The sequence below is a fragment of the Austrofundulus limnaeus genome, unplaced genomic scaffold (genome assembly GCF_001266775.1).
Source record: "Austrofundulus limnaeus strain Quisiro unplaced genomic scaffold, Austrofundulus_limnaeus-1.0 Scaffold238, whole genome shotgun sequence".
Lineage (NCBI taxonomy): Eukaryota > Metazoa > Chordata > Actinopteri > Cyprinodontiformes > Rivulidae > Austrofundulus > Austrofundulus limnaeus.
Window position 1 is genome coordinate 161,564 of NW_013952640.1, and position 13,350 is coordinate 174,913.

Sequence of the window (13,350 nt, forward strand, 5' to 3'; positions counted from 1 at the left end):
ATATAATATATATGTATGTATATATATCTGGACCTGATGTCTCAGCAGATAGAAAATAACATCAGTACAATGAAGCTTGTGTAAAAACATGCAGTCTCAACATAAACTGTACTGTCTCTGCTGCATTTCAAGATAAAACATTTGTTAAGCTAATTACAGTAGGTAGAGTGTTCAGAAATTTTACTCAAGAAAGGGTAGCAATATTTCATAATAATATTACTCAATAAAGTAAAAAGTAAGGTGTAATAAAACTACTCCTGAAAGTACCTTTTTTTCCAAAAGGTTATCCAAGTTAATGTAACTGAGTAAATGTAACTTGTTACTACCCCTTTCTGCAATCAGGTCAAAATTAAATTCTTGTAAGACTTGAACCCACTTATGCAGACTTGACACAGGGAGCTCAGTGAATAAACTAAATGTCTGAACTGAGGGAGGGAATCACTAAAAAACAAAAAATAATGAAAAGAAATAAACCCAAACACACAAAAAACCCTACCAAAATACACAGATACTACCAACTGTCTGCAACAGGTAAGATAATTGTTCATAACCTTTAGACAGAAGCCCACTTTAAAAGGCTCTACCATTTTTCTACCACATGACACCCATAGCTCTTTAAAATATAAGAAGGCTGTTGGCTGTCTGTGTGATTTATTTGTCTGTTTGTACTAACCAGGTCAAACCGATGTCCCATCTGGGACAAACAGGTCTGGATGAATCCAGTTTGTCCCTGCAGGTAATCTGGGTCAACCTGAGAGTTTGTGAGACCTGACTGATCTCAAAGGAAGTGGGTGTTCACTTGAACCAACATGATGCACAGAATTATTATATTTTTGTGTTTTCATCACACAGAACCATGTCAGTTAGAGCAAAAATCTAAATATTTACAGAAATCCAGTGTGAAAACTAAGTGTTTCAAACTGAACTGTTAAAGTGTAAACAAGCAAAGCAAAAACTAAAATTATAAAACTATAGCTAAACCTGCAAAAATAGTACCTAAAATCAGAGAAAACATTAGATAAAAACTAGAAACAATCATTAAAAGTTGAAATTAAAGAATTTAGCTGAAAACTAATATTTAAAATCACTAAAATGAGCAAAACTAAAACCATCAAATTGAAACTAAAACCAGTAAGACAGTAACTAAAAGCTAAAATTAACAAGTGTCTCAAATCCAAAATGACTCAAACAGCTGTTAAAAGCTAAAATGAGCAAATAAGTAGCTAAAAGCTAAAGTTTGACAACAGAAAAAGCATAAACAATGACTAAAAACAGCAAGACAACTGCTACAAACCAAAATTATTACAACAGCAGCTAAAAGTGATATGTTTTTTTGAAAAAAGTAGCTAAAACCTAAAATTAGGAAAACTGTTCTTAAAAGCTAGAATTCGCATCACAAAACAGTAGCTAAAATCTAAGACTGATAAAACAGCTAATAAAAGACAAAGAGCAAATCAATAGCTAAAAGCTAACATTTGAAAAAAAAAGCTAAAAGTACAAACTAGTAAAGCTAAACTAAAACCACCAAAACAACAGCTAAAAACTATATTATTAAACCAGTAGCTAAAATCTGAGTCTGGCAAAAATAGTATAGCTAAATGCTAACATTTTGAAAATTAGTTGCTAAAAGCCAAAGTTCGAATTCTACAGTTACTAAAGTTTAAAGTTGTAAATTTTCTTATGGATAAGGATCATTTTCAAAAAATTTAAAGTGAAATATTTCAACAAGTACTGTAGCTGTAACGACCTAAATGAGCTGAACATTTTAACAGGTGAATGGTTGAAATAGCTGAAATGTTTCTAAAGAAAAAGGCTCTTTTCTTCCAGAACAAGAATCTAAAATCTGTATTTTGTATGTTTGTGTTAATAAAATAACTATTTGTCTCTTTCATGCTTGTGAACCAGATATCGTGTTAAACTTTCGAACGACCTACGTGAGCACGTCAGGTCAGGTTGTGTACGATGACCGCTCCATCTGCATCCACTACGCCACCTCCTGGTTGTTTGTGGATCTGATTGCAGCGCTGCCCTTTGACCTGCTGTACGCCTTCAACATCAGTGTGGTGAGTTAAACGACGCACGCACTGTTTTTATAACCCACCAACAAGGGGTGAAATGTCTTTGACCGTGTCTCTAGTGATAGCAGGATATCAGGATATCACTGACAGAAGCTAGCATTCTGAAGGAATGCATGTGACCCACCACCCTGCATGCTGCCTGCACAGGCGCTCACATACTTAGCTTCTCACTATATCACAAATTTGTTATTGCATGAGAACTTGTATTTATGACAATCCAAAGCACATTCACATTTGACCAACAGATGATGTAAGGAGTTTAGGCTGTTTGTGTGTTTATAAACTGCAGATGCTTTCCAGTTAAATGTGTCTGAGAAATTTATGGAAAGCAGAATTGTGTAAAAATTGCCTCCAGGTGGTCTTTGGTAAAGCGTTTTTGCTGTATTTGCATCCTTTTGTAGAATTTCGGGGTACACCTGCTGAAAACGGTGCGCCTGCTGCGTCTCTTGCGCCTCCTGCAGAAGCTGGACAGGTACTCCCAGTACAGCGCTGTGGTCCTCACTCTGCTCATGTCCACCTTCGCCCTGCTGGGCCACTGGATGGCCTGTGTCTGGTACTTCATTGGGCGCAGCGAGATCCAAAGCAACAACCCCATGTCCTGGGACATAGGTCTGTGTTGCTGTTGAAACACTTTTTAGCTTTTAGCTGCAGTTTTACTATAAGTTTTGCTCTCCTTTTGCTCATAGCTACCTTTCTGCTAGTTTTAGCTAATATTTTTCTAGTTTTAGCAATTTTTATTGTTTTACCTCTTAGGTTTTTAGCTTTTAGTTCATTTTGTTCTGTAATGCTGTCCTCAATTTAGCCTTTAGCTACAGTTTTGCTACATTTTGTTGCTGTTTTTTTTTCTTTTTTGCTCATATGTACCACACAAATTCTTTATATTCGTTGCTACCATTTCTGCTAGTTTTAGCTTCCATTCTACTAGTTCTGGCTACCAGTTTGCTAATTTTACTGTTAGCTTCTGTTTTGCAAATTTGAATGTTTACCTCATATTTATCCAATTTCAGCCTTTCTGTGCTCTTTTTTGCTTTCACCTACAGTTTAGCTACATTTTTTTCATTTCTCTACTTTTAACTACCATTCTACTAATTTTAGCAGTTAGCTTTTCTTTTCTTTTTTTTTTTTAGCTAATTTGAAGTTGTAGATCAAGTTTAGCCAATTAATTGGCTTTAATTTGCATTGTGCTCCTTTTAGCTTTTAGCTGTTGTATCTGTTTCTTCTATTCTTAAACTATTTCACATTCTTCAACATACTAGGGTTATTCAACACTCAATTGATTTGCACCTCATTTTGCAGAGATGATAAATTTCTTGTACTATTTTTTCTGTTAATATTTGCCATTTGTAGTTGGGCGTTTGTCTGTCTGTTAGCAAAATATCTCAAATGACTGGAGATATTTCAGCCAAAGTGAAAGTAATCAACAACAGATTTCCTTAATGAGTCAATTCAAGTCAAGATGGCTGCCACAGCTAGTAAAACTGAATAAACAAAAATGGCTGCTAATTTGACAAGTATTGATCTAAAATCTGGTGGTGGTTGCTCAGAGTCACCCCCAGCACTTGCTTTAGGCCGCTGCTAAATGTGATTAGCTACAACTACACAACCTCTGCAAAAACAGCCCACCCCACTGCTAAAAATAGAGACTAACGCAGATCGTTAGCAGTATTTTACCCAGTACCGGGAAGAAAAAAGACATGAAGACACACCTGCGACGTGCGATGTGTGCTTGTCCTTCCACTGAGAAAACACTTCTAATTCTGGCGATGTGTTTCCCGCTCCCACCGCGCCCACTGGTGCCAAACAACAACAACACCACAGTTAGGTGTGTGTGACTATCCTTTTCATTTTAGTTCAAGCAGAAAACATGAGATGGAGGCTGCGAATGGCCAGAAATGTACAAAACCCCACATCTCCACTGGCATACAGGGTGTAGACCAGAGAAGGGGGCCGCTGTGCAGGTGGTAACCAGGGTCAACCATTAATCAAAGGGCTGATAATTGGGAAGATGAAACTCCTTCCGATGAGGAGAGCACCACCGCCCATGGTTAATGTGCACATCTTAAATCCTCAGCTGGAAATGCATTTACAAACCTTTATTTTTAGATTTCATTTGCTTTTGTATGTTTCTCTACACACTCCATTAAATAAAGGTATAAACGTGAGATAAACACCAGAAATGAAGGGACTTAACTGCCGTTATGTAAGGAAGGAAATTAGGTTTTATTGAAGATAAAAAGACTTCAGTATTGAGTCACACTAAAAGCTAACTTGTCTGTGTTTTCTTTACTTGTTTAAGGGAAGTTTTCACAGTTTTTTGAATATCTTAATTAAATAAAGGAGCTAGCGTTCTTTGAAGGAAAGCCTATCACCCGTCACTTTGTTGCCAAAGTTTTAAACAGAGATCTTATCAGTTAGCACCAAAATATGTGTTGCAAACAGTGATGGACAAAGTACTCAGTACAAGCAACTCTGTTAAAGTACTACTTTAGTTAAAGTACTGAAGTATATGCTTTCAGAAGTACTTTTTAGAAGTTTTTTAACAATAGATTTCTCCTGAGTGTAGTTGAGAATAATTGGGAAGATTTTCTGTTATATTAAACAGATCAGTAACCAAATATATAATAACAATAATGTGTAAGTCTTTTATGTCACTTTTTAGATGCTTTAAGATGCTTATTATTATTTCACTCCTCAGTCACACTCAGTGGTGGAAGTGTGGCTGCCATTCTGCACTTACGGTCCCTCCAGACCACCACAATCACACCAACATTTATACATATGGAAGCTAGATTAAGTGTCTTGCCCAGGGACAAAACGACAGTATGCATTCAGGCAGGGATTTGAACCAGCAACGCTCTGGTTGGAAGGTGAATGCCTACACCCCTGCGCTACTGAAAGCTAAATCTTCCTAATTACACCCCTTTTACAAGAACCGTCAATTCATTTAGTCTCTGAGTAGTCACCACTTCAAGGACAAGTCTTGGAACAGTTTCTGATACAGCCGAGTATTAAGTGACTCATTAAGGAGCTTTGAATCTAATCTCAGGTGAAGCACTTCATGCTGAGTTTTTTAGTTGTTATTTGTATTATTTGTACCAGTTTGCTGGATTGAAAATAATATTTGTTACAATAAACCAGAAACACTTTTGTACAAAATAATTTAAAAAATGTATTTGGTAGAAATCCATTAATGGAACAAAGAGACTCAACTTAAATCTTAAATTTGATAAAAGCAGGAAGGCTAATCAGGATCTGAACAAAGACCCACAACAGTGCTGAAATATGACTAGTACGGTGGGGTGCAAAAGTTTGGGCAGCCTTGTTAATTTTCCTGATTTACCTTTATAAATCATTGATTGTTTCGAAAAAAATCAGTAAAATAGGACAAACACAGTGATACTTGAGAAGTGAAATGAAGTTTATATGATTTACAGAAAGTGTGTATAATTGGTTAAACAAAATTAGGCAGGTGCATAAATTTGGGCACCATAAAAAAACCATAACTCAATATTTAGTAGATCCTCCTTTCACAGAAATAACAGCCTCTAAACACTTCCTATAGCTTCTAATGAGAGTCTGGATTGTGGCTGAAGGTATTTTAGACCATTTTTAATTACAAAACATCTGTAGTTCATTCAGGTTTGATGGTTTCCAACCACAGACAGCTCTTTTTAAGTGACACCACAGATTGTCAATAATATTCAGGTCTGGGGACTGAGATGGCCATTCCAGAACGTTGTACTTGTTCCTCTGCATGAATGCCTTAGTAGATTTTGAGCAGTGTTTAGGGTGGTTGTCTTGTTGGAAGATGCAGCCCCGGCTTCAGCAGCTTCAGCTTTGTCACTGATTCCTGGACATTGGTCTCCAGAATCTGCTGATATTGGTTTTGAATCCATGCGTCCCTCAACTCTAAAAAGATTCCCAGTCCCTGTACTGGCCACACAGCCCCACAGCATGATGGAACCACCACCACATTTTACTGTAGGTAGCAGGTGTTTTTCTTGGAGTGCTGTGTTCTTTTTCCTCCATGCATAACGGCCCTTGTTCTGCCCAAATAACTCTATGTTAGTTTCATTAGTTCACAGCACCTTATTCCAAAATGAAGCTGACTTGTCCAAATGTGCTTTAGCAAACCTCAAGCAGCTCTGTTTGTGATGTGGGCAGAGAAAATGCTTCCTCTGCATCACTCTCCCATACAGCATCTCCTTGAGTAAAGTGTGTTGAATAGTTGAATGATGCACAGTGACTCCATCAGCAGCAAGATGATGTTGTAGGTCTTTGGTGCTGGTCTGTGGGTTGACTCTGACTGTTCTCAACATCCTTCACTTCTGTTTATTCCAGATTTGTCTCTGTCTGCCACTTCCAGCCTTGACTTGAACTGTGCCTGTGGTCCTCCATTTTCTCACAATGTTTCTCACAGTGGAGACTGAAAGCTGAAATCTCTGAGATAGCTTTCTGTATCCTTCCCCTAAACCATGACHGTGAACAATCTTTGTTTTCAGCTCATTTGAAAGTTGTTTTGAGACTCCCATGCTGCCACTCTTCAGAGAAGATGCAAAGAGGAGAAAAACTTACTATTGCTCCCCTTAAATACCCTTTCTCATAATTGAAGTCACCTGTGTATGGAGGTCAAGGGTCACTGAACTTTCCTTCTTAGGAAAATAATTAGAAAAAAAAACAGAAGAAGTTTGAAAACAGTCTCATGTTTTGGATGTGTTTTATTTAAATTTTATATCAGCACTTCAGATTTGCACAAAAATATGTACAACAGGTTGCCTTCAGGCCCAGGCCGTCCTTGCAAAAGAGATCTGCGATCTCAATGGGATTTGCCTGGTGAAATAACTGTAAATAAAATAAAGAGTTCAGCAGCATTAAAATAATGAAAAATATGGAGTCAAAACAGTTTTAAAAATTGAAAACCTTGCACCATGCATAAATAAATAAAAATATGGACTAGTACTAGAAAAGTCACCTAAAAGATTCATTCTGATTAATCTGACAAACTTCTCTGGACTGTTCTCTCACCAGGCTGGCTCCATGAACTGGCCAAGCGTTTGGGAACTCCATACTTCCTGACACCACTGACCTCCCTGCTGGGAGTACCGGACTCTCCTCAGGGTGGTGTGACGGCAGGGCTGGTTAACTACAGCCAGTGGAACAGCTCCGGGTTGAACGGGACCAGTTCGGTGGGCTCAGGCGGCAGGACCAGAGCGAGGGCGCTGAATGGCTCGGGCATGACGCTGAGCGGAGGGCCGTCCGTCCGGAGCTCCTACGTGACATCTCTGTACTTCGCCCTGAGCAGCCTGACCAGTGTGGGCTTCGGCAACGTCTCGGCCAACACCGACTCTGAGAAGATCTTTTCTATTTGTACCATGTTGATTGGAGGTAAGTTAAAGTCCAAGGCACAAACCATTCTTCAGCAAAACCATAGAAATCATTTGGATTTAGCTTTTAACTTTGTGGAACATTTATTAAGATGTACAACGTATTAACAAGAGAACATATTCAACATAAGAAATTGTACCAATTTTAGTGAAAATCCATGTAGTTGTATTGGGTGCAGTGTGAAGTTTAGCATTGTCTTGCTGAAACATGCAGGGCCTTTGCTGAAAAATACATCTGGATAGGAGCATATATTCTGAAACTTTTCACCACTGGTGTAGCCTATCCAGATGGTAAGCTACCCATCCTAGAAGCCCTTATGAACCCCTATACCATCAGAGAGGCAGGCTTTTAAACTGTGCACTAACAAGGTGCTAGAGGATGGAGCTTACATGGAGTCCACATTCAATTAAAAATTTTACTTATTTTGACCACAGAATGAGTCTGAATAATGTTAACATATGGCTTTTCCTTTGCATGATAGAGCTTTAAGCAACATTTATAGATGGCATGGTGAGCTGTTCACAGACATTGGGCCTCATGCAAGAACATGTTCGTATTCTTATCCTAAATTTCTCTTACTTTTGTTCATTCGAAGGGTTCGTACGAACATGTCACGTCAGATTCAACAAACTCTTCTATCTTCAGGAAAAGTGTGTAAATGAGCTGCATAAATTACACCTGTTCGTATCCAGCTGCTCGTGCACGCGAGAGGAGATTAGCATAATTACCACCCCAAAAACACCATATAAGGCTATGTTTCCTGCCTCAGATACAAGGAAGTGTTCATTCATGAAAAATGACAGCGAAAATTAAAAAGAAGAACTTTACGAGTTCAGAGATTGAAGTCCGTCTGTCAGAGATCCAGAAAAGAAAATCTGTCATTTTTAGCAGGTCAGCTGTGGAATAAAAAGAGCTGCTAAAAGTATAAACAACTGTGTTAAATCATTTTCATTTATTCAGAAGACACACCGTTGTGGTGGTCTCAGATGCGGGTRTGAAATAAGCATTTTAAAATGTTATCAAAATAAGTCTGACACTTTGGAGAAAACCCAGGACTCACTGGAGGGATTATGTATCCCCTCTGGTCTGGGAACGTCTCGGAGTCCCTCAGGACGAGCTGGAAGGTGTCGCTGGGGAGAGCGGGGTCTTTCTCCTGCTGGCCCCGCAACCGATAGCGGGTAAGCCGGCCGGACGGACAATTTATATTGTAATTATTACATTTAAAATTATAACTCTAATTCAAGCAGAATAGCCTATTGTCAACATAATTATGGAGTGTGATTTATTTTCAACTCAAAATATCTTCAAACTCAAAATATCTTATTAATATCTTCAAACTAATAAAATATAAAGTTATTTGGGAGGAAAACCCGTCTGGATAACAGCAGACTGACTGCTCGTAAAATATATAACAGGTCTGGACCACTCATGAATTTTGTTCGTATCTGAAAAAAATCTTAGAATACGAAAACATTGGTGAATGCCACAAATTCTCCTAAATCACTCAAACGCACAACTTAAGAACAAATCTGTGCGTATGAACGGTTGCATGAGGCCCATTGATTTGTGGAAGGGCACACTTTACTTCTGAAAGATCCAGTTTATCTAAAATGTGTTTTTACACCCAGTCCTCTTACTGACCTGTTGCTAATTAAGATAATTTTTTGCAAAATGTTGCTCCAGATGTACCTCTTACTTTTACTTCCTCTTGTTGTCCCTGTTCTGTCTTCTCTGAGAAATGTTGCTGCCCTGAAATTCAAACTATTTTCTTTTTCTAAAAATCATATTTTTTGGGTTTAATCATCTGATATGTTCACTATGTTCCATTGTGGATAAAAAAATGAGTCTATTACATATGGAAATTATTACATTCCAGTTTTGTTTTGTTTTACACAAAATCCCAGGTATGTCAAACTTGTCTTGTGGCTTAGACCCACTGTTGACCTGACCTTGCTCAGAAATCTTCTGTACCTCTGTCTAACTCCTCTGTAGCACTAATGCACGCAGTGGTTTTTGGTAACGTGACGGCCATCATTCAGAGGATGTACTCGCGCCGTTCGCTCTACCACACCCGCACAAAAGACCTGAAGGACTTCATCCGTGTACATCGGCTGCCGAAGGCCCTGGAGCAGCGCATGATGGAGTGTTTTCAGACCACCTGGTCTGTCAACAACGGCATAGACGTCAGCGAGGTAGGAGGGGCTGACATTGAATGAAACAGTTGAACCTAAAACAGTTTTTCTTTTGCTTTGATTTGATTAGGTATTGGCACTTCCTGGAAAAAAAAACCCCTGAAAGGAGATCTCAGTGCAGTAATTTTTGAAAACACCCTAACTTTTGGCTGCTAATGCACCAAAAGTGTTCTATCAATCAAAATGCAAAATAAATTAAATAAATGTTTGTTTACAAATCATTTAATTAGTTGTAAAATTTTTTCTTTTGATAACTGCACTTGCATTGGTCGAAGCAAACTTACCCAAACGTTCATTTTTTTGCCTTCGGGAACTTCCAGAAGATCAGCTGTCAGCACAGGAAAAGATGATTTTGGTCAGACTGCTGGAAAATGTCCTAGTGCTGTGTTGGAATTTGATCAGCACTAAATTTAATATCACCATATTTCCAAGAGCACAACAACCAAAAGTACATTGTTGGTCTGAATAAAGTTTGCTAAAAAAAATCAAATAGTCCGTTTTTTTCCCCAACATTTATCTATATTTTTTGATGCAATCCCATTACAAAACTTGGAAAACTAGGTATTAAAATTAAGTTTGCAAGAGTGGGCACAACTAACTAAAATGTTAGCTTCACTAACCACTAATCTGTCAAACAAGAATCTTAGCTCCGCTAAAGCTAAACTGCTGAATAGATAAGAAATTAAGGGATGTTAACACTCAAGCTAGATTTATACTCGACACGTCGTGCAGGGAGTGAGGGTGTGTGCGCCAAAAGTGACGCAATAGCGCCGTCCCCGCCCCTGCGCTTTGGCCCCATGCGCCGTTTTGGCGCGTGTCGTGCCCCTCCGATTTTTTGAAACTCCGCAAAGGCTAGTGTGTGCGCCGTTGACGACGCGAAGCTGCTTACTTATCCGGATGTACCAGCATTTATATGATCCCTCAATGAGAGATCATAAAGATGTTCAAATGGCACAGAATGTTTGGAAGGAGATCACTGAAGCGATGCAGAAACATGAATCTGTGTGTAGAAAGGCTTGGAAGAATGAATTACATGTTCTAGTAATGTATTAAGCAAATTTACTCATCTGAAAAATAAACCTAAAAATGTATTACTCTTTTGATCAGTACTAATAAAAAAAACTTGAATAACAACATTAAAATTTTGGGAGTACTGCCTGTGAGGCAGCAAAGCTTTATTTTGATTCATGGTGGGAATTATATTTACAATACCGTTTGAGGTTTTCAATGTATAAAACATCAAATATTCTTACACTTATAAAAAAGTCTGATTCGTACTTAATTTTATAGAGTGAAACTGTTGATGACTTTGAGAATAAGACAATATGCAAACAAAACTGAGAAGGAAAGTTGCAGTGGATATTTCAATGTAGTTTCATTTTATTTAACATCATTAAAATAGACTTAAAAACTAAAGGTTCAAGGCCAAAACTGGAGGCAGCAAGGGCAAATGTGGCAGATAGCTCCACAATTAGTTAGAAAAAAAAACAACCAACAACTTCAAAATTAAAATAAGAACATGAATGAATAAAATAGAAACGAAATAAAGTTGTGTGACGTCATACATTTCTTCTTCTATACCTGTTTCTTACAACCTATGTACAGGTTTTAAAGCGTACTGCCACCTGCTGGTCCGTAACAGAACAGCACTTTGCCGCGCGCCACCGCGCGTCAACTATAAACACAGCGGCAAAACTATAAACATAGAAGCCGCACGGCTTAGTGCACGTGCACTCCTCGCGCTCAAGCCCGCGGACCAAAGCGCAAGTATAACTCAGCCTATATCTTGTTTCCTTCCAGTTCAAGACTGGTGGAACTGATACAAATCTGTTGTTTTTCTATTGGTTTAATTTAAAGGTGGCAAATCAGCCAATCCAAACCCCGGATATAGGGTTAACTCTAACTTGTGATACTTCCAGTTTAACCCTTTCAGAATAAAAGTATTTCTGTGATTGGGTTTGTATTTTTATCACTACTGTTTGAAGTTAGTTAAACAACAAACTTGTAGCCTTGGCACTGTGTGCAGGAGCCAAGTTTTGTTGGAAAATGAAATCTGAATCTCCATAAAGTTGGTCAGCAGCAGGAAGCATGAAGTGCTCTAAAACTTCCTGGTTGAAGGCTGTGTTGACCCTGGACCTCAGAGAACACAATGGACCAACAACAGCAGATGACATGGCACCCCAAACCATCACTGACTGTGGAAACTTTACACTGAACCTCAAGCAATGTGGATTCTGTGCCTCTCCTCTCTTCCTCCAGACTCTGGAACCTTGATTTCCAAAGGAAATGCAAAATTTACTTTCATCAGAGAACATGACTTTGGACCACTCAGCAGCAGTTCAGTCCTTTTTTTTCTTTATCCCAGGTGAGACACTTCTGACGATGTCTCTTGTTCAACAGTGGCTCAACACAAGGAATGCGACAGCTGAAACCCATGTCTTCCCATGTCTGTGTGGTAGTTCAAATACTGACTCCAGCTGCAGTCCACTCTGTGAATCTCCCCCACATTTTTGAATGGGTTTTGTTTCACAATCCTCTCCAGGGTGCYGTTATCTCTCTTGCTTGTACACTTTTTTCTACCACGTCTTTTCCTTCCCTTCGCCTCTCTATTAGTGTGCTCGGACACAGAGCTCAATGACCTTTTGTGTCTTGCTCTCTTTGTCCAAGGTGTCAATGGTGGTCTTTTGGACAACTGTCAAGTCAGCAGTCTTCTCCATGATTGCGTCGCCTACAGAACTAGACTGAAAGACCATTTAAAGGCCTTTGCAGGTGGTTTGWGTTAATTAGCTGATTAGAGTGTGATACCAGGTGTCTTCAATATTGAACCTTTTCACAATATTCTAATTTTCTGAGATACTCAATTTGGGGTGTTCATTAGTTGTCAGTTATAATCATCAAAATTAAAGAAATAACGTTTGAAATATATCAGTCTGTTTGTAATGAATGAATATAATATACAAGTTTCACTTTTTGAATGGAATTACTGAAATAAATAAACTTTTTCACGATATTATAATTTTATGACCAGCACCCATATAGACCTGTGATAATAGGTAAAATTGGTTATTTTTCCACCTTTTAAAATGTTTCAAAGGCATTTTTGAAGCTAAAAAACCTTTTTCCAAGAAAGCCAATTACCTAAAAAAATTAGAGGTGTTCTACTTACATAGTACTTAAGTAAAAAACAAGGTTTGTTTAATAACAAATAACAGAAAGAAAATTAGAGGTCTCAAAAATGCCATCTTTTCAATTTTGGCGGCGTTGAATACTCTGTAAAAAAATAATAGTTTTACCCTGAACCATGTTGAAAACCGTTTAATGGAAATGAACAAAACTTTCAGTGTTTTCTTTTGACACAAAAATGTGTTTCAACAGAGAAAAAGAAAATCACACCCATTGTGCATTTTTTCTGTTTTTTTTTTTCCTTAGCCACTTCAGCAGAAAGCAGAACTGAATTTTAGTTTCTTAATTTCTTCATCATAAGTGGCATTTTTTTCTGTTTTTCCATAAAGAAGAAAAAAGTGAAATGTAGTGGGTAAGAGTGAAAGAGAGATTAGAAGATATGTCAAATATATATCTAGAAGACACAAGACAACACACCCGGCATCTTGGCTGCACACCTACAGAAACAGAGATAACAAAAACACAACAACACAAAAAATTGCATGTATATACAGCATAATAATAATAATGAT

The 13,350-nt window shown here is 38.0% G+C and overlaps 1 protein-coding gene across 2 annotated transcripts in view; it reads left to right on the plus strand.

Moving 5' to 3' along the window:
* The window catches only part of kcnh3 (potassium voltage-gated channel, subfamily H (eag-related), member 3), an 86,723-nt gene that overhangs the window by 36,068 nt on the left and 37,305 nt on the right, over positions 1–13,350 (plus strand). For both annotated transcript variants that reach the window (XM_014020026.1, XM_014020025.1), the window contains exons 6-9: positions 1,906–2,063; positions 2,480–2,687; positions 7,107–7,463; positions 9,456–9,655. In XM_014020026.1, coding sequence (XP_013875480.1) covers positions 1,906–2,063; positions 2,480–2,687; positions 7,107–7,463; positions 9,456–9,655 — 923 coding nt within the window. The remainder of the gene's footprint in view (positions 1–1,905; positions 2,064–2,479; positions 2,688–7,106; positions 7,464–9,455; positions 9,656–13,350) is intronic.